The sequence below is a fragment of the Impatiens glandulifera genome, chromosome 6 (genome assembly GCF_907164915.1).
Source record: "Impatiens glandulifera chromosome 6, dImpGla2.1, whole genome shotgun sequence".
Lineage (NCBI taxonomy): Eukaryota > Viridiplantae > Streptophyta > Magnoliopsida > Ericales > Balsaminaceae > Impatiens > Impatiens glandulifera.
In genome coordinates, this window is record NC_061867.1 from 3,749,508 (window position 1) to 3,768,005 (window position 18,498).

The following is an 18,498-nucleotide window of genomic DNA, read 5'->3' on the forward strand; positions in this document are numbered from 1 at the left end:
CTCATAATTTCTGCTTAAGAAATTGGAATGTTTCAATTTCAATGACTATAGTCATTTTAACGAGTCTGATTACTATAAAGAAATCATCGTCTATAGTCATTTTAACAATTATTGACTATCCCAGATTTCTACAAAGAAATCATTGATCATTTCATTCATCTTATAATTTCTAGGTTTCAACGTAAATGACTAATGTCATTTTATCACGTCCGATTTCCAGGGTTCGAACAGGGGACCTCCCTTCCGTCATGCACCATTGCATCTAAACTTTGAACCACTGCGTCAATCCGTCCTTTCATCATTGTACCGCTTTTATGACTTTTTATATCCTTTAATTAGAAGAATCTATTTATTTTCTTTGACTCAACTCTGTCAACAAACAAATATATACACACATTTTAAAATGATATATTAATACCACAATAAAATATAGTATGTAAAATAATGTATAAATAAATAGATCATCTCTCCTTATTTAGTAATCATCCTACCACATTCTTATTAATTATCAACTCTTAATTAATTTAAGAATGCATATATTATAATTAATTATTTTAAAACCGAAACCATATGTTTCAATTATAATTAATTTTAATTACTATTAAATATAACTACTAATTTTATTTTATTTTAAAAATTATAAGTTAACCTTTTAGTTACCTTTTCATTTATTAAAAACAATAATTCTAGTAACTATCAAACTTTTAATGAAAAAGAAAATAAATTATTATTTTCTAAATTATTTTCAAGAAAACGTTTGTATAATAAATATACATCATTTTTTTTAGAATATAAATCTACATCAGCATATATTAGTTTATAAAAATAAGTTTTCATACAAATAATATAAATAATAATTAACATTATATGAATACAATAAAGACTTAACTTTATTTGTAGATTCTTTTAATCCTTTAGATGAACAACTTTATCTTGTCATTGTTGGAATTTTTAAACTAGTTCTATAAATTCCATTAATGAATGAAAATTAGAATGTGGGTAATAAAATCAAATCAAATTCACATGAAATTCAAACGTGAATTAAATTGTGAAATTTGATCCAAATGTATAATTTAAATCAATTAATTTAAATTAATTGATCTAAAATGCCTTCATGACCAATTAAAAAAATGTTGTTAATTTGTAGTATAACTCACATGAGTTTGTTATTATTATTATTTGTTAGGATAATTAATATTATTATTAACAAATTGGAAAACCATGTAACGTTAGTATTGAATTACTCTATAATGAAGAGAAAAACGTTAAGATAAATGAAGAGGCAAGTAATGTCAACCGTTGGATCAATTGATGATTTTATTAATGGTTTAAATTTTCAACAATATAAAATCTCTCATCTCTAATCTAAAACTCACTTCATCAATCTTAAAATAGTTCCAATTGTTAGAAATCTTGTCTTGAAAAATAAAAGAAATATATATATAAATGATGTTACAAACAAATTAAATAAATACAATATTACAAAGAATGAAATTACCAGATAAAATGTTGATTTGAGGCATGTGGTAAACACATTTCCCTTAAAACAGTTACATCGTCTCCCGTTTGTGCTAGAGCTTATCGTAGATGGCTGTCTCCTAGGGTACAACGAACCAATAGTGATTCTGCACTGAAATCACTACTCGTCGAACTTGATCAGCGTACCTGAACTATCACCGGGTTTCAACGGAAATATCGAGCAAAGGACTCGAAGAACACTCACAAAACAAGAAGAAGACTTTTGGAATTTTAGAGTGAGAAAAAATGAAATGATGAAGTGATGTAAAATGAATAATGAATGGTTGAATTAAACCTTCAAATAAAACCATCCAAACATTTATTAGCAATAAATATTGCTCATTCATTTGTTAATTGATCCATAATGCATATACGTTGATTTGCAGAAATGCAATGTTAGACATTCAATGCTAGCTAATTGAAGAGTCCATACATTAACCAATAGACATTAACCAATAGGTCAATTAAAGCTAAATGTTTATCCTAACATTATGCTTTAATTTTCTAATTAGTCATTAAGTATTAATTAAACAATTATAATTTGGATTAAATTCAACGTTAATTCACGTTTGAATTTGTGTGAATTTTATTTGATTTTATTTATTTACAATCTTATTTCCATTCATTAATGGAATTAACTTAATTCATTTATCCTAACATTATGCTTTAATTTTCTAATTAGGCATTAAGTATTAATTAAACAATTATAATTTGGATTAAATTCAACGTTAATTCACGTTTGAATTTGTGTGAATTTTATTTGATTTTATTTATTTACAATCTTATTTCCATTCATTAATGGAATTAACTTAATTCATTTATCCTAACATTATGCTTTAATTTTCTAATTAGGCATTAAGTATTAATTAAACAATTATAATTTGGATTAAATTCAACGTTAATTCACGTTTGAATTTGTGTGAATTTTATTTGATTTTATTTATTTACAATCTTATTTCCATTCATTAATGGAATTAACTTAATTCCAACCGATTCTACAGTTAGTTATATGCAAATATTTTATTAGTGTCTTATAAAGCAGGTCATGAAAAGTTTTCAAAAGTGATTAATTAGAAGATAATAGAAATGATAGTGTCTTGCATTCAAATGCAAGAGTTGAATGTGTTTATCCAAATTCCATTAAATAAATGTTTCTTTCTTAATTCCAAGCCGATGTGGAACAAATCCTTACATCCAGTTGATGCCTCACACATGATAGGTGAATTAGTTAAATTCAATATTGAAAGTAAAAAATCGATTGTCGCCCTATTCATTAGTGAGCTCATTCTTAAAAAAATACTTGATAGGCACTTCACAATGTTCTTCGAGATCTTGTTTGGGCTATCATTGTTGTTAGATAAGTTTCCATCCGATTTATTTTTAAAGTTTGGTAGTAGCTTCTAAACATTGACCCTATATAATTTTACATTTTGATGCTCCAAGAGGTTTCTTTATGGGAGAAGTCCTGCTTATTGCTGCCAATTTAGAATTTGCAAAAAAAAATATATTAAAACAAATGGAGTAATGTGCGAGTTGAACCCTTACTATAAACACAGTGTGATATAATATCACTAAACTAGATGTGTAATCAAACATAACATGATTTTATTGTTTTACCGGCGCAAGATATATGGCAGCATTTAAGAGTCGGCAAAATTATGAATTGGTGTAGTGTAAATTATTATTTTTTTTTATTTTCAGCTAGGCCCTTAAAAGTTTATTGTGAGTTAGAAAATCATGTTTTAAGACAATTAATGTTTTTCTACACCAAAAGAAGGAGAGCTAGAGTTAATTGAATTTCTTTCAAGAATTTTAAAGGTTACAAGTAGCAATGAAAATGATGGATTAATTTCCATTAATCTTTTTCTAACTTCTTATTGTAACATGACCTCTAAGTATATTTGGTCGAATCTTTTTATAATCGGTACCAGAACAAAATATGCAAATCTATTTTTATTATTATATATCTTACATTATCAGCTTCATCCAACACTAGGAACTGAAACAATATATAAAAAATGGAGTAAATACCATCAAAACTAGAATCATGTAAATGGCTGCCTAAACTAGAATTGAGTACCTTGATATATATTCGAGTAAACGGCTTGAATATCTCACTTTAATATTTAACTAAAAATTAAATATTTATTTATAGAGAATTTTATTTTATTTTGTTTGTATAGGAATGTACATACACCCAAAAAAAGAACATTTAAATATTCACTATTATGAAGAAGAAAATCAAGCTTCTATCTAGATGATGTTTGCATCAATTTAGATTATGCATGTTGTCACAACATAAACACATTTCAAATTATTACTTTATAAGTTGTCAATTATTATAAAATGCATCTTTTTCTAATCAATGTGATTGGTAGCTTAAATATATAACTTTAATCACTACAACAAAACATACTTTCAGCGACTCTTATATGCCAACCCATATTAAGCGTGGGTAAAAATTAAAAGAAAAAAACTTTTGCCAACCTTTATATCTATACCAACCACATTTTTTTTATATACCAACTTTGTAACTTTGTTAAAACCTTATAATTTAAATATTCTAAATTTTAATAATTTTTATGTTTTATTTTTAAACTTTGTAAATATTTTTTTTTTAATTTTTTAATTTTTTTAAAATTAAATTTGACTTAAAATTTTGTTAACATTAAAATTTAATTAATATTTTTTATATAACATAATTTTTAAACTTTCTATAGTATTATTAATATATGTCTTTTATTTAATTATTATTTAAATTTAATTAAATTAAAAGTAAAATATGAGAGAGTTCATTAGTTTCTAAGTGTTAATATGACATTTATCCCACATCGGAGAAAAAGAAGAAGTTTTTAGTATATAAAATATGAGAGAGTTCATTAGTTTCTGAAGTGTTTTTAAGGTTATAATGTGCTGGAATATGGGTTCACCCTAAGGGTTCAGGGTTATGTAGTAAAGATAAAAAAATAACATTTAAAATGAAAATAGAAAAAAACAAATTTTAAAATAATAGTTTAAAAATAAAATAGAATTTTAGCGACGTTGTTTAATTATGCCAAGTTAAAACTTTCGCCTTTCGGCAACGCTTGTACCGACGCTTAAATAAGCGTGGTAAAAACTTGCGCCCACCCTGCTTCTGGTGACGCAAGAATAAGTGTCGGTAATGTTTTGGCGACGCTTTTAAAGGTTGGCAGAAGTCTTTTTAAGCGTCGCCGAAAGTCATTTTTGTTGTAGTGAATGTATTTTTATAAATTAAAATTATTATATTATATTATTATTTAAAATTTTCAAGATAATTTAATTGAAAATTTATAAATAAAAAAATCCAAAACAAAGGCATTGTGAAAATGTAATTAAAGGTTAATGATAATTCTATTTGTGGCACATTCATCGTCGCTAAATATGTGTCGGGAAGATGAAGCAGCTTATTTTTCTCATTAACATCGTTTATAAAACGACACTAAAATTATCTTCCGACGCTAAACATATCTTGTGGCGCTGTTATGTGCCGGTAAACACTTTTCTTTTGCATTGAAAATACCTAGAGGGATGTTTATATAAATTGATCCATTTTTTTATCAATCTTTATGATTGTCATCTAGAAGGATGTTAGAAATTTTTAAACATTTGAAGCCATTAAGTTTGTTTGTGATAGACAAGAAGAAACAAGATTAGACATTTGAGATATTTAAGAATTATCAACCTTGAATGACACTAATATTTTACAACGGTCTCCCACTTTAGGCGATTCAAATGATTGGGTTCCAGTAACACTTACACCCATCTCCTCCAACATACTCCTCAATCAAATCAAATCTAATCAAATCAAATCAACCTCTTCTCCCTTCTCTACAATAACTACAACTCTCAGATTCGATAATGGCATTCGGTTCTCTTCCAATTTTAGCTCCTTCAACGGAATAGTGCCTCAAATGCAAAGGACTCTCAATCCTACACCCTTCAGGAACATACACCACTACAAAATCAGGGGCACCCACTCCATTGATTGACCAAAACAAGTCCCCGTCGAAACTAGACATAAATCCTCGGTGGGAATCGAAGACTGAGGATTGGAGACCTTGATTTTGACCGCTGTTCTGGATTTGGGTGTGATTTTGATTGTGTTGGATTGAAGAAATGGAAGAAATGAAGATGAAAGATGTATGTAGAGACACAATGGCGTCTTCGTTGTGTCGAGAAGGGGAGTGAAGATTGAAGCAGCCATTAATGGCGTCTGTCGTCCTCTCGCTCGTCGATAAATTTGTGCTTTTTGGACTTTATTGACAACAATTCGTGGACATAAATAAAAATAATAATTTAATTGATTTTATAAATATAATTTTATAGTATTATTTACTTATTTTTAATTTTTATAAAATAATTTTATATTTAAATGTAAATTAGTTAGGTATAAAATAATTAATTATATATATAAATAATATTAATAATAATATATTACTAATCTTTTTCTAATTAAATTCTTATAATTTCAATTAAATTTTAAATTTTACGAGTTTATAACTAGACAACGATTATATTTAAAACGGTGAGTCATATTTAGAAGTATGCAAAAGAGTTTTCATGTTTATATAACAAAATTAAGTTTTCTTTTTAAGATTCGAAATCATTTTTCAAGTGACATTGTAAATTCGACTGTTATACATTTTTATATCATAACATATATTTTGCCTAACATCAACATTTTCCCCACGTATCAGCCCGTTTAATATATCAAAATATATCGGATTTTCTATAAATTATATCGTAATTGAAGGTCTATTCAGAAATATAAAACACCCAAAATGACAATATTTATCTATAAAAAATTTAGTTATAAAAGAGTAATGAAGTTCAATCATAAATCAAGAGCGTCAATAACAGCCAATTTACATCCTTCACAAAAACACGAATTCGAACATGTAGACATTTTGGGATAAACAGATAGATATGCATGAAATAAAAAATGTAAAAATAAAATTGAAATACAATTAAAGGTGCAAATTAGAAAATTAGATGAAATACTTTTTTTTACAAAAGACTTGTTTTTGAAGGGTTTGAGATTTGGCTTCTGCAGCAGCGCTGAATCAGAATTGTAAATGCCGAATTTTCCTCCTGCAAAAAAATTAGGTTACATTATATTGGATGGATCGTTTTAAAAATAAAATAAAATAAAAAAGATGTAGTAGTTGTTTGAATAAGTACGTACCAAATTTGCTTCATGATGGGGCCACTATGCTCTGATATGCTCTCCCTCTTCCTTCCTTTTCCAATTCAATATCTACTCTCAATTTCTTACTACCAAGTCTGGTTCGAAGGGAACGTAGGAGTGCCTTAAAATCGCCCGCTTCTTCTTCTGAAGACACCAACTTAGGACAATCCATGATCCTCAATCTCTGTAGCGAATTGAGGTTTCCAAATTCCTCAACTGATATCATCAACTCCCAACAATCACTAATATCCAATTCCGTGAGAGAGTTCATGAGACCTCTTGTTCTTTCTGTTTGTCCAGCTTGAAAATGATGATCATGATGAGTCTCTTCTTCCATTATCATTCCCTCATCAAACAAACGCCTTAAATTCTCGCAGTTCTCAATAGACAGAGATTGAAGAGATTGGAAAGTTGAGCGTACTCCTCCTAATTGTGCTTCATTATTGTCCGCAAATATTGATGATGGAAATAAAACACTTCTTTTGTTCAATCCATAAAGATAGAGATGAGTGAGAGCACTAAGATGTGAGATGCTATATAACAACTCATCCGAACATTCATCATAAACACTTACATATTTGAGTGATTTGAGATGCGGTACTGGCAAGGCCCCTAGCTTTGGGCAATAAGATATCCTCAGCGAGCATAGATTAGGGAATGCTCCGGTACTAGGAATAGTATTAGGAGACACCAATTCCCTCAAATTCATCATGAAAGAAACAGTCAATCTCTCTAACAAAGGGAATAATACAGAAGGAGATGACTTTCCCACCCATTTAGGGGGATTCACACCTTTGTAAACATTCATTCTCAATGTCTTCAACCTCGTAGTTGAAACCTCTAGAGCTTCACCTATTTTCTCATGTCCATCAGCATCAGCATTAAAACCCCAATCTAACTCCAACGTAGTGATACTCGACCATTTAGCTATATTTATCCCTCTTGCAATAGATGCATCACTAACTCTTTCAAGGTTCTTAATTGTCAATGATCAGCCGATATCCAATTCTTTTATTTCATCTAGTTGGCCGTATCTATCCTTCTTGCCTATCACAAACAAGCTTAGCGTCTTGAGATGTTTCAATTGCCCCATCCCTCTGGGCATATATTTTAATCCATCACAATCCTCCAAATAAAGATGCCTCAGGTTAACAAGGTTCCTCATATTTCTAGGCAAACTTTCAAGCATAGAACAAGAATTGAGTTTTAGAGTCTGTAAGTTGAAGAGTTCGCAAATACTGTCATGCAATGTTGTTATCTTACTCTTGGAAATGTCCAAGTATCTGAGATGTTTTAGACGACTCACATAACTCAAATCTTGATATTGCACATACCATCTTACTTCAAGGACACGTAAAGGCAGAAGTTCCTTCAAGACATTTAAAATCTCCCTAGCGACAATTCCATCATAATCTCCGCAGTTGACGACCATTATTGAATGCGATCCTCTAATTTCCTTAAGAGAACAAAAATTTGGTTCATTGAACTTATCAACTGTTACATGACGATGGATTTCTCGTTCTAAACCATCACTTGAGCTATTAGCCTTCATCGTATAACATTCCTCTTTCATAACCGATTGGGCAAGATCGTGCATAAGATCGTGGATCATACACGTTGTATAAACTCTATTATACTCATCTTTGTTCTCTTTTTCATCTTGAAAAAAGGATCTCCAACACAACTCCTTCCAAATTCTATTCCCAGCATCTTCAACTTCTTGATTTGTATCTGGAAGAATTAAACCATGAGCCATCCACAATTGAATTAATTTCTCCTTTCTAATTAGAGTATCTTTGGGAAATATAGCACAAAACGCAAAGCATCTTCTCAACTGGTATGAGAGGTCATAGTAACTCAACCTTAGAATAGGTAAGAGATCTTTTCCATTTTCGGATATGTCCCATAACTCACTATCTCTTATTCTATGCCATTCTTTTTCGTCTTCACAAAACCCCAGATGACTTCCCAATGTCTTGGCAACTAAAGGAACACCCTTACATCTTATAGTTATTTGTTCACCAATATTAATGAAGTTTGGATCTTTTGGTTTTCCATACCCAAATGCACGTTCTTTGAATAGTTGCCAACAATATGTGTAAGTGAGTGGCTGTAACTCAAAAGGTTTAACCGTTTTCATGATTTCTGCCACATTTAGTTTACGTGTCGTAGTAAGGACAAACGCATCATTTGATCCACAATCTAATATAGATCTCAACTGATTCCATTCATGTATGTCTTCATTCCAAACATCATCCAATACAATCAAATATCTTTTCTCTCTCAGTTTATCTCTAACATTTTTCTGCAATTCTTCCAAAGAAGCTTCTGTCTTTTCTTGTAAAATGGATTTGATGACCAGCTTAATATCAAATTCATCAGAAACACAAACCCAGAATTTGGGATCAAAATGATCAGAAACCTCACGGTCATTGAAGACCATTTGGGCGAGTGTTGTTTTACCAAGACCCCCAATCCCAACAATAGGCAGAACAGACAATTGTTTTGTAGCAACACTAACAGTACTTGTAGATGTATTATTATTGAGTAGAATATCAATAATCTGTTTCTTCTCCTTACCTCTCCCATATAGTACTGGACTACTAGAAAGTGACATGGTTTCACGCCAACTACTAGAAAACTTGTCTTCTTTTATTTTCGAGCCATGAATAGGTTCACGCAATTGATATTTATTGTTCTCTGAATGAATCTTATCTAGTTTCTCTTGAACATCCTTAATTTTGAAACCAATTTTATGAATCGACCAAGTGCTGCTAAAAGGACGGGTGAGAAAGTTGGTTACCTGGATCCGGGTTGAAGAGGAGGCATTAAGCCTTTTGACTTGATGACGAAGATCTTCAAAGGTGCACTCATCCATGATGTCTCGAACCTTATATGCCACATCTTTGAGTTTCCGCAACCAATCTTCGGTTTGGCTGTCCTTCTTCCACACGTCCTTTATCTCAGCATCCTCAAGTGCGGCATTAATTGCAGATAGCGTGCTCGATAGATTTTCAACATCCTTCTTAAAATTCCAAAACAACGAGAATTCATCCTTAATCAGAGGTGCCAAATTTGAAAGTAAACCACTGATTATAGTTGCTGGATCAGCCATTGTGGTTAATTTCTCTCTCAAATGAAATCTGTGAATCGAAGTTGAATTAATAGATCAGATACAAAATGCAGCAACTCTTACTTGCCAGTATATAATATGGACCCAGAGAAAATTAGATTGCAATGTATAAGAATTTGAAATCCGTATACATTTGATTTTTTTAAGTGTTGGGATTGGGATTCGTCGTTTAACAATTGTTTAGTGACAGAGTGATCTCCAACTTTATGATTCTAATAAGCAAGTGGCTTGTGGACCCAAAGAAAATTAGATTGCAATGTATAAGAATTTGAAATCCGGGACATATGATAATTTTTGTTTAAATTTAGGCGATGTGACTTTACTCTTTTTAATAGCAGAGAAAATTGGGATATTGTTGTATGCTTTTATTGCTGTAATTTAAGCGTCGCCTAAATATTTTCGACACTTATATGCGCCGGTAAAATCAATTGTTAAAGGGTATATTTTTGCTGCAGTGAATTGTAAGTTTGCATGATATTGCCTAATGCTATATGAATGATTCCTCACATATCAATAATTCTTTGTTCCAGAATTTATGACGTTCAAATATTTAATTTATAAATTTAAGTAAATTATCGAATTATTTAAAGATAATACATTATATTAAACATAAATAATTCAGTTATTATAAAAGGTTATATTTAAAAAAATTATTAACTTTATTAATAATCAATCATTCTTATCCAAGTGATTGAAGTTTGTTTGATTTTATTTGAATAAATATAAATTATTTTACAAAGTTACGAATATTAAAAAAATATTTGTCTAAATAATATATTAATCTTTTCTTCTACGCCATTCCTTTTTAAACCATTATCATTCTATATTTCCATTATCAATAAAGTTATGACTTTTCTGGAAACGACCAATAAATTATCAATAAAGAGATTACAAGTTAGATGAATTTAAAAAATAGAAAGATTCTATTGCGGTAAGCATAAATCTAGAAAGATTCTCTTGCCTTCGTTCAGACATTTTAAAAATTAAACAAACAAACACAACATCTAATTATCAGCCCAGCCCAAAAACAATAAGATATAGATTTTCCAGAATAGACCTCTTATTGTTATAATAATAGTTTTGCAAACTAAACACATCGGTTGACTGTGTTATCGGAATGTCTTACGTTTTTTTTAGTCAAATGATCTACCAAAAAAATTAATCAGAATAAAAACTCATCGATTCAATTCAACTGAGCTCGCCTAGATAAAAAGACAAATAATAGAAAACCAATTTTTATTTATATATATAATGAAAATTATTACTCCGTTGAATTCTATCTTAGAGTTTGTTTGATCTTGGTTTTAGTATAGATTTCTTGAAAAAAATTTTTTTTAAAAAATAAGTTAATTGGATTTTTAATTATTAAAGTATTCTTTTATATTTAAAATTTAATAAAATAAAATAAAATTATTTAATTGATAAAATTAGTAATTTGATAGTTAAAATGATATTAATTTGATAAAACTGATTATTTTTTTAAAACACAATAAACTTTCAAAATAAACCCAATAAACCACATCAAACAAGCTCTTTTAGTTGAACTTAGTTTAGCTGTATTATTTTCAAAAAAGTAATTAACCTGATAACAAAAATATATCATTTATATCACTGCCTGCCGGTGTTTTTTTAATATCTGTGTCTGTTAAGATTAAACGATTAACATTTATATCATATTATATTGATTTTATTTTGTAAATAAGAAAGTATTGAAATTCAATTACAAAGCTAATCAATTATATATAATTCGGTGGTTTCTTATCTACATTTACATTTTGATTCCAGAATGGAAAGCAAAAGTGTTTTCAAATCTGTTTTTTTAGCTTCAAATTGAATATTTTTATGTTTTATTACTGCATACTAAAAATAGTTGAAATATTGAATTAGAATGACTTGGTTAGAACTCACTTTTAGATTTGAATAAGAACATTTAGAAAATCTATAACTTATTATATTAGATTTAGACATTAATACATTTCATCACTTCTCTAATTGCAATCTCAAATCTATTTTTTTTTTCCTTCGGCCATTAGTTAGCAATATCAAAATTTGAATCTTGAAGTTCAACTCCTGCACTTCCATTAGGGGAAATGGTATGATTTATTCTTACATACAAGCCAAGTCATTCTAATTCAAAATTACAATTATTTTGTATTTTGTTAGTTGTTCTATTGTGAAATTCATCATCTAGAGGGATGTAAGAAATTGAAACATTTGAAGACAGTAAACTTGTTTGTGATAGACAAGAAGAAAGCTTGGAAGCTAGATGAATTTAAAGAATTTGACATTAGAAGATATTTGAGAATTATAAACCTTGAATGACACTAGTATTCTACCGCGATCGCCCACTTTTAGTTGATCGAAACGATTGGGTTATGACCAATAACGCTTACACCAATCTCCTCCAACAATCATCACCATTTCGATTACTTAGCTAAAAAATCCTACATCTTATAGTCCAAATATCACCCAAATAAATATCATTATATCAGTTCAATTAATATATGCAAATAAATATTATATCTATCTGGATGTCTAAAGTCATCTAAAAATGATCACAGTCCAATTATAGGCTCGGAAATATAAAAATCCTCTCAAATCATTTAAGATCTAACAAAACAGAATGAATCCAAAAACCCTTTAGAAAGTCTTAACCGTTTATATTCAAAGATTTTACTGATTCCAAACTAGATAACCATATATTTTTAGTTCTGAGAGTTTAATGACTATTAGTCATAAATCAACTCCAAATAGCAACTCATTTACATCCTTAACCAAACAAATATTCTAATTGTAAACATATTCTGATCAAATGAGGCATCAAATCAATGCAAGAAAATGTCAAATCCTTATAATTTTTATATAAAAGTGTTTTGAAGAACTTACTTTTGTCTCTACGTGTCTTTGTTTCAAATTACAATATTGTAATTTATTTTATTTTTAATTTATGTTATGTGGAATGTTTAAAACATCTTAAACCTTTCCCATTGTGCGTGAGGTAATTGGTAACAATTAATATAACCTCATATTATTTGTGATCTTAAACTTACAAACATTAAAACCCAATTATTATTTAAATCTCAAACATTTGTCCAAAAAAATATGAAATACCTAACTAACTTTGATATCTTTATTTGGAGGGTTGTGGTGAATTAAAATATATACCTAAAGGGATGAAGCAATTGAGACATCATCGCATGTTAAACTTGTTTTTGATAGATCATCATTGTCAACAGCTAAATGGATTAAAAGAATTAGACATTATAAGAGGAGGTTTGGAAATTATGAAAGACAAGATTGTTCCTTTAGTATCCAAGAGATTGGGAACAGTTGGTTTAAAAAACGATCAAAATGAATAAGCATAAAAGGATAAAGCGATTAAAAGTGAGATATCCCAAAATAAATAAATAAATAAAACCTAGAAGGCTGAGTTATTATGATCTCACTTTATCACTTGATAAGAAGTTTGATTAGGTGCTATAATTCACAATGATACTCATTTTATATTTGAAAGATAAAACCATTTCAATAACATGGAGTCGAGAAGATCGAATATTGAAATTAAAAATGAAATATTGATCCAAAATGTAATGCATTGCTCATGGTTTAATTACTAAAAATGATGAAGACCAAGAAGTAGAAGATCATATTCGTGGGAATATGCACAATTTGAAATGTGTCGTATTAAAGACCATTCTTTCAAAATCACAAATTACTTTTGAGTGAATTCAAGCTTTTATTGATTATTATTATTATAAGTAGCTGATTCAAATGCTCAAGCTTTTATTGATTATTATTATAAGTAGCTGATTCAAATGCTTAATACGATATCGTAATTTAATTTTTCTATACAAGTGTTCTTCACAATTTGTTTAACACGACATGTGATTGCATTGAATCACAGATTTAAAATCTTTTATATATTGAACTTTTACCGACACATCAGGGTTTTGTGGCGTATCTACGTGGCACTAAAATATTTACCGACACAAAAATTAGCGAAAGTATAATTAGAGTGACAAAGGACTAAACCGACACATAAATTTATGCCGGTAAGGGATAATTATGCGCCGACAAAGAGATTTACCGACATATAAACTTATGTCGATAAATAATAATTATGTGCCTGGAAAAATTTTTATGAGCCGGTAAATCTTATAAGATTTTGTTATTTCTCATTCAAATAATAAACTTTTGTGATAAAGACATTATAGAATATTTCATATTTACACAAATTACATTCTCTAGTAATATAATGTAATAAACTATAGAAGTAGCTGTATTGGTACAAGGATTTACTTACGACACATGAATGAAATTTTTTCTAATTAGTATCTCGCATTTGAAAGTGTAATCAACTTCTCACCATTCATCTGTAAATCCACTACCATGAGAATTGTCATTGTAACTGTTTGGAAAAATTATAGAATTGTAATTAAATCTCAATTCCTATGTTTAGAAAATTATATAAATGTAATTTAATCACAATTCTTATATTATATTATAATAAAAATAATTTTAATATATATTATTTATTAAGAATAAGTTAGCTTAAGGTCAACTTTTTTTATAAGTTTCGATTTTTATTGAAAATATATCAGTTCAACATTTAACTTAATATATTAAAAATAAAAATATCGGTGTGACATTTTAACTTCCTAAATTCAAAAATAAAATATCGGTTCAAAATGTTAACTTTTTAAATATGTTTTCACATTTTTGACACGTTTAACACATTTTTGACATGTTTAACACGTTCAACATGTTTTTTACATGTTTAATACGTTTTGCACGTTTTTGGCACGTTTAAACACATTTTTGACATGTATAACACGTTTTTGACATTTTTAACACGTTCAACATCTTGTTTTTCATGTTTAACACGTTCAACACCTTCTCTTCACGTTTAACACATTTTTCATGTTTTTGGCACGTTTTTGACATGTATAACACGTTTTCACACTTAAAACACATTTTCACACATTTAACATATTTTCACGTTTTGGGCATGTTTAATACGTTTTTGACATGTTTAACACGTTTTTGACATGTTTAACACGTTCAATACGATTTTATATGTTTAACACGTTTTGCACATTTTTGGCACGTTTAAACACATTTTTAACATGTATAACACGTTTTTGACATGTTTTACACGTTTAATACGTTTTTTACACGTTTAACACGTTTTTCATGCTCTAGGCACGTTTAAACACGTTTTTGACATGTATAACACGTTATTGACCTGTTTAACACATTTTTACACGTTTAACACATTTTCATGTTTTTGGCACGTTTAAATACATTTTTGACATGTATAACATGTTTTCGCACTTAAAACACATTTTCACATGTTTAACATGTTTTTCATGTTTTTGGCACGTTTAACACGTTTTTGACATTTTTAATACATTTAACATGTTTTTCACACGTTTTGATAAGTTTAACACATTTTTCATGTTTTTAGCATGTTTAACACGGTTTTGACACGTTTAACATGTTTTCATGTTTTTGGCACATTTAACACGTTTTTGGCATATTTAACACGTTTTTCACATGCTTTACACATTTTTGGCACGTTTAACACGTTTTTAGCACGTTTAACACGTTTTGACAAATTGAACACATTTTTGGCAAGTTTAACATATTTTTAGCACATTAAACATGTTTTGGCACATTTAACACGCGTTTCACGTTTTTAGCACAAACGTACCAAAAACGTGATAAACATAATGTGTGAAAAACGTGTTAAAGGTGCCAAATATGTGAAAAACGTGTTAAATATGCCAAAAATGTGTCAAACGTGAAAAACATGTGAAACATGTCAAAAACATGTTAAATGTGCCAAAACGTGAAAAACGTAACAAAATGTGAAAAACGTACCAAAATGTGAAAAACGTACCAAAATGTGAAAAACGTACCAAAATGTGAAAAACGTTTTAAGCATGTCAAAACATGTTAAACGTGTTAAACATGCCAAAAATGTGTCAAAACATGAAAAACATGTGAAATATGTCAAAAAAACGTACCAAAATGTGAAAAACGTACCAAAACGTGTTAAGCGTGTCAAAAACATGAAAAATGTGTTAAACGTGTTAAACGTGTCAAAAACATGAAAAACGTATAAAAACGTGTTAAACGTGTCAAAAACATGAAAAACGTGTTCAACGCATTAAAACGTGTCAAAACGTGTTAAATGTGTAAAAAAACATGTTAAACGTATAAAAAAAACGTGTTAAATGTGTTAAATACATGTTAAACGTGACTTAAATGTGATAAACATGTTTAATGTGTGAAAAACGTGTCAAAACGTGAAAACGTATTAAACATGTCAAAAACGTGCCAAAAACATGAAAAACGTGTTAAACGTGCCAAAAACGTATTAAAATGTGAAAACATGTTAAACGTGTCAAAAACGTGAAAACGTGTTAAATAAGTAAAAAAAATTGGAATTACAATTCCAACCTAAAAATATTGGAATTGAGAACTATAAAATTACACTATATTGAATTATATTGAAATTTCAATTCCAATGCCAATTCTAAGGTTACCAAACACATTAGTGAACATTATAATTCAAACAACATCACTAATATGATTACGAGTTCGATTCTCACTTAAAACGCTTTAAGTTGAAATGAGTGTTATGATTTTGAGGAGTCATGCTAGCATCATCTATTTAAAAAAATATGGTGCTGAAACTATATCCTACAAATATGTTGCAAATTCAATTAACTAAAATAATGTAAAAAAATTTTAGTCATCTTCATCACCTACTTAGGTTGTGGGCATACTAGGAAGTTTATATTCAACAATAATTATAATATATGATTCCAATAGTAGAAACAACTAAGGCATCAAACCCTTTGGATATTGAGGCAAAGAAATACTGTGTAAAATCCCCGGGAATCAGTGTTATCATAGTAAAAATATACATGCATGTGTTGAAAGTTCTAATGTTTTACCTTATCTAGAATGGAAGCTCAAATTTGAAATAAATTGATACTAAAAGTTGAACCATTTGATCCACAAATTAGATATATCAACCTTCAATCAACTAAGTGCATTATTGACTAGTGACTTACTTGAGTAATTTTATTTTATTTTGTTTTGGATGAATTGAAGAGTATTCTTTATGTTGTCCCTCTCAATGATTTGTTACATAAAATCTACAGCTTCTCTTGCTGGAATGTTTTATGTCAGAAAGGACCTGCACGAAAGTAGAAATGATGAAGAAATCTTTTTGCTGCCATTAAGCTCCTAATTGTTGATTATGAGAATATATTAGTAGTCCTTAAGTTGTCTAGCCTCAATCTTCCTTTGCATAAAACAAAATAGAAATGCATTACCTTCATTGGTAACTATAGACACCCATATTTTATATTCATCGAATTTATAACTTCAATAAAAAAAATTCCCGAGCCTATATTAAAAATGATTTGAAAACTTCATAAACGAGCTTATTGAGAATAACATACTTTAAAACAACATGATCAAACTCTTCAGCTCGATGATGAAAACCTTGTCGACATAGAGGAGTGTTAAATTAAAAACCACAAAAAGAGAAAATATAAACGATTTGTAGTCATTAAGAATAGATTATTCGGAGTTCCATGAAATTATATCTTTTATTGATCTTATAACTACAATATTAACAGACATGACCCTTGCAAATGCAAAATCACAAAGCTACAAATCTGAAGAATAATCTAATTTTAGCATCAAATTATTCAATAAGACAGACTTGTAAGGTGAACATGACGATGTGGGTCGTCAAACCAATAAAAGATAAACAGCTTGTTAAGAGCGACAGTGTTTCGACCAAGGTCAAATAAGTATGTTCATACTTAGTTTAATGAGATGTGGCAATACATTCTCATAGATTTTCAAGAAATGTGTTTCAATACTTAATAATTCGTACATATACTTGAGAAAATAGGAAAATTGTAAGAATCCACAAACATCAGCATTAGCTAGCTTCCTGGTAGAAAAAAAAAACAATAAAAACATAACTTTCTGCATCAATTCAACTACCATATCAGGATTCTCTAGGACTCCAATGCTCCAGAAATGCCTAAATAATTTAATCAGAAAGACGAGCATATATATCTATTAGAAGGTTTAATTATTGGTTTAGATTCTACATTTAGCTATATGCAAATATCTTTATCAGTGTCTTAGAAAACAGATCATGAAAAGGTATTCAAAAGTGATCAGAATATAACAGAAAATTAAAGATTAGTGTCTTGCATTCATATGCTGATCCAAAAAACAAGTTTCTCTTGGTGGGTTAGACTTTTCCATATTAACTGAGACAAGTTTAAGAAGGAGTAACCTATAATTTGAAGGAAAATGATCCATAAAAATAGATAGTTTACTCTTTATCTTTTGTACATTGGATCTACCAACTCAACCAAGACTTAAACTTTTCTCTTGAAACACCTTTCTTTTCTTCTTCTACTCTCTCTATTTTTTTTTATAACTTTCACTTTCTGAAAAAATTAAATATATATATATATATAATTGTAAGTGGTCATTTTAGGTGACATTTGTGCATCTTTAAAAGCTATTACAAATATCATAATTCACTTTAATATTTAACTAAGAATTAAATTTATATATAGAGAATTTTATTTTA

General features: G+C 28.9%; 1 protein-coding gene across 1 annotated transcript; it reads right to left on the minus strand.

Annotated features, from left to right (window-relative positions):
• Positions 1–6,734: 6,734 nt before the first annotated feature.
• LOC124942937 (putative disease resistance protein RGA4) lies at positions 6,735–9,842 on the minus strand. Its single transcript, XM_047483508.1, has 2 exons — positions 7,786–9,842; positions 6,735–7,692 (listed from the first exon to the last, which is right to left on the minus strand). The coding sequence occupies exons 1-2, from the start codon at positions 9,840–9,842 to the stop codon at positions 6,735–6,737; spliced, it is 3,015 nt and encodes a 1,004-aa protein (XP_047339464.1).
• Positions 9,843–18,498: the final 8,656 nt, after the last annotated feature.

What these genes read in the sequence shown, in the direction of transcription:
- LOC124942937 (XM_047483508.1), bottom strand. Translation starts at nt 9,842, where the DNA reads ATGGCTGATCCAGCAACTATAATCAGTGGTTTACTTTCAAATTTGGCA. An exon ending in CATCTCAAGACGCTAAGCTT is followed by an intron (nt 7,693 to 7,785) that starts GTTTGTGATAGG and finishes GAACCTTGAAAG; the next exon opens with AGTTAGTGATGCATCTATTG.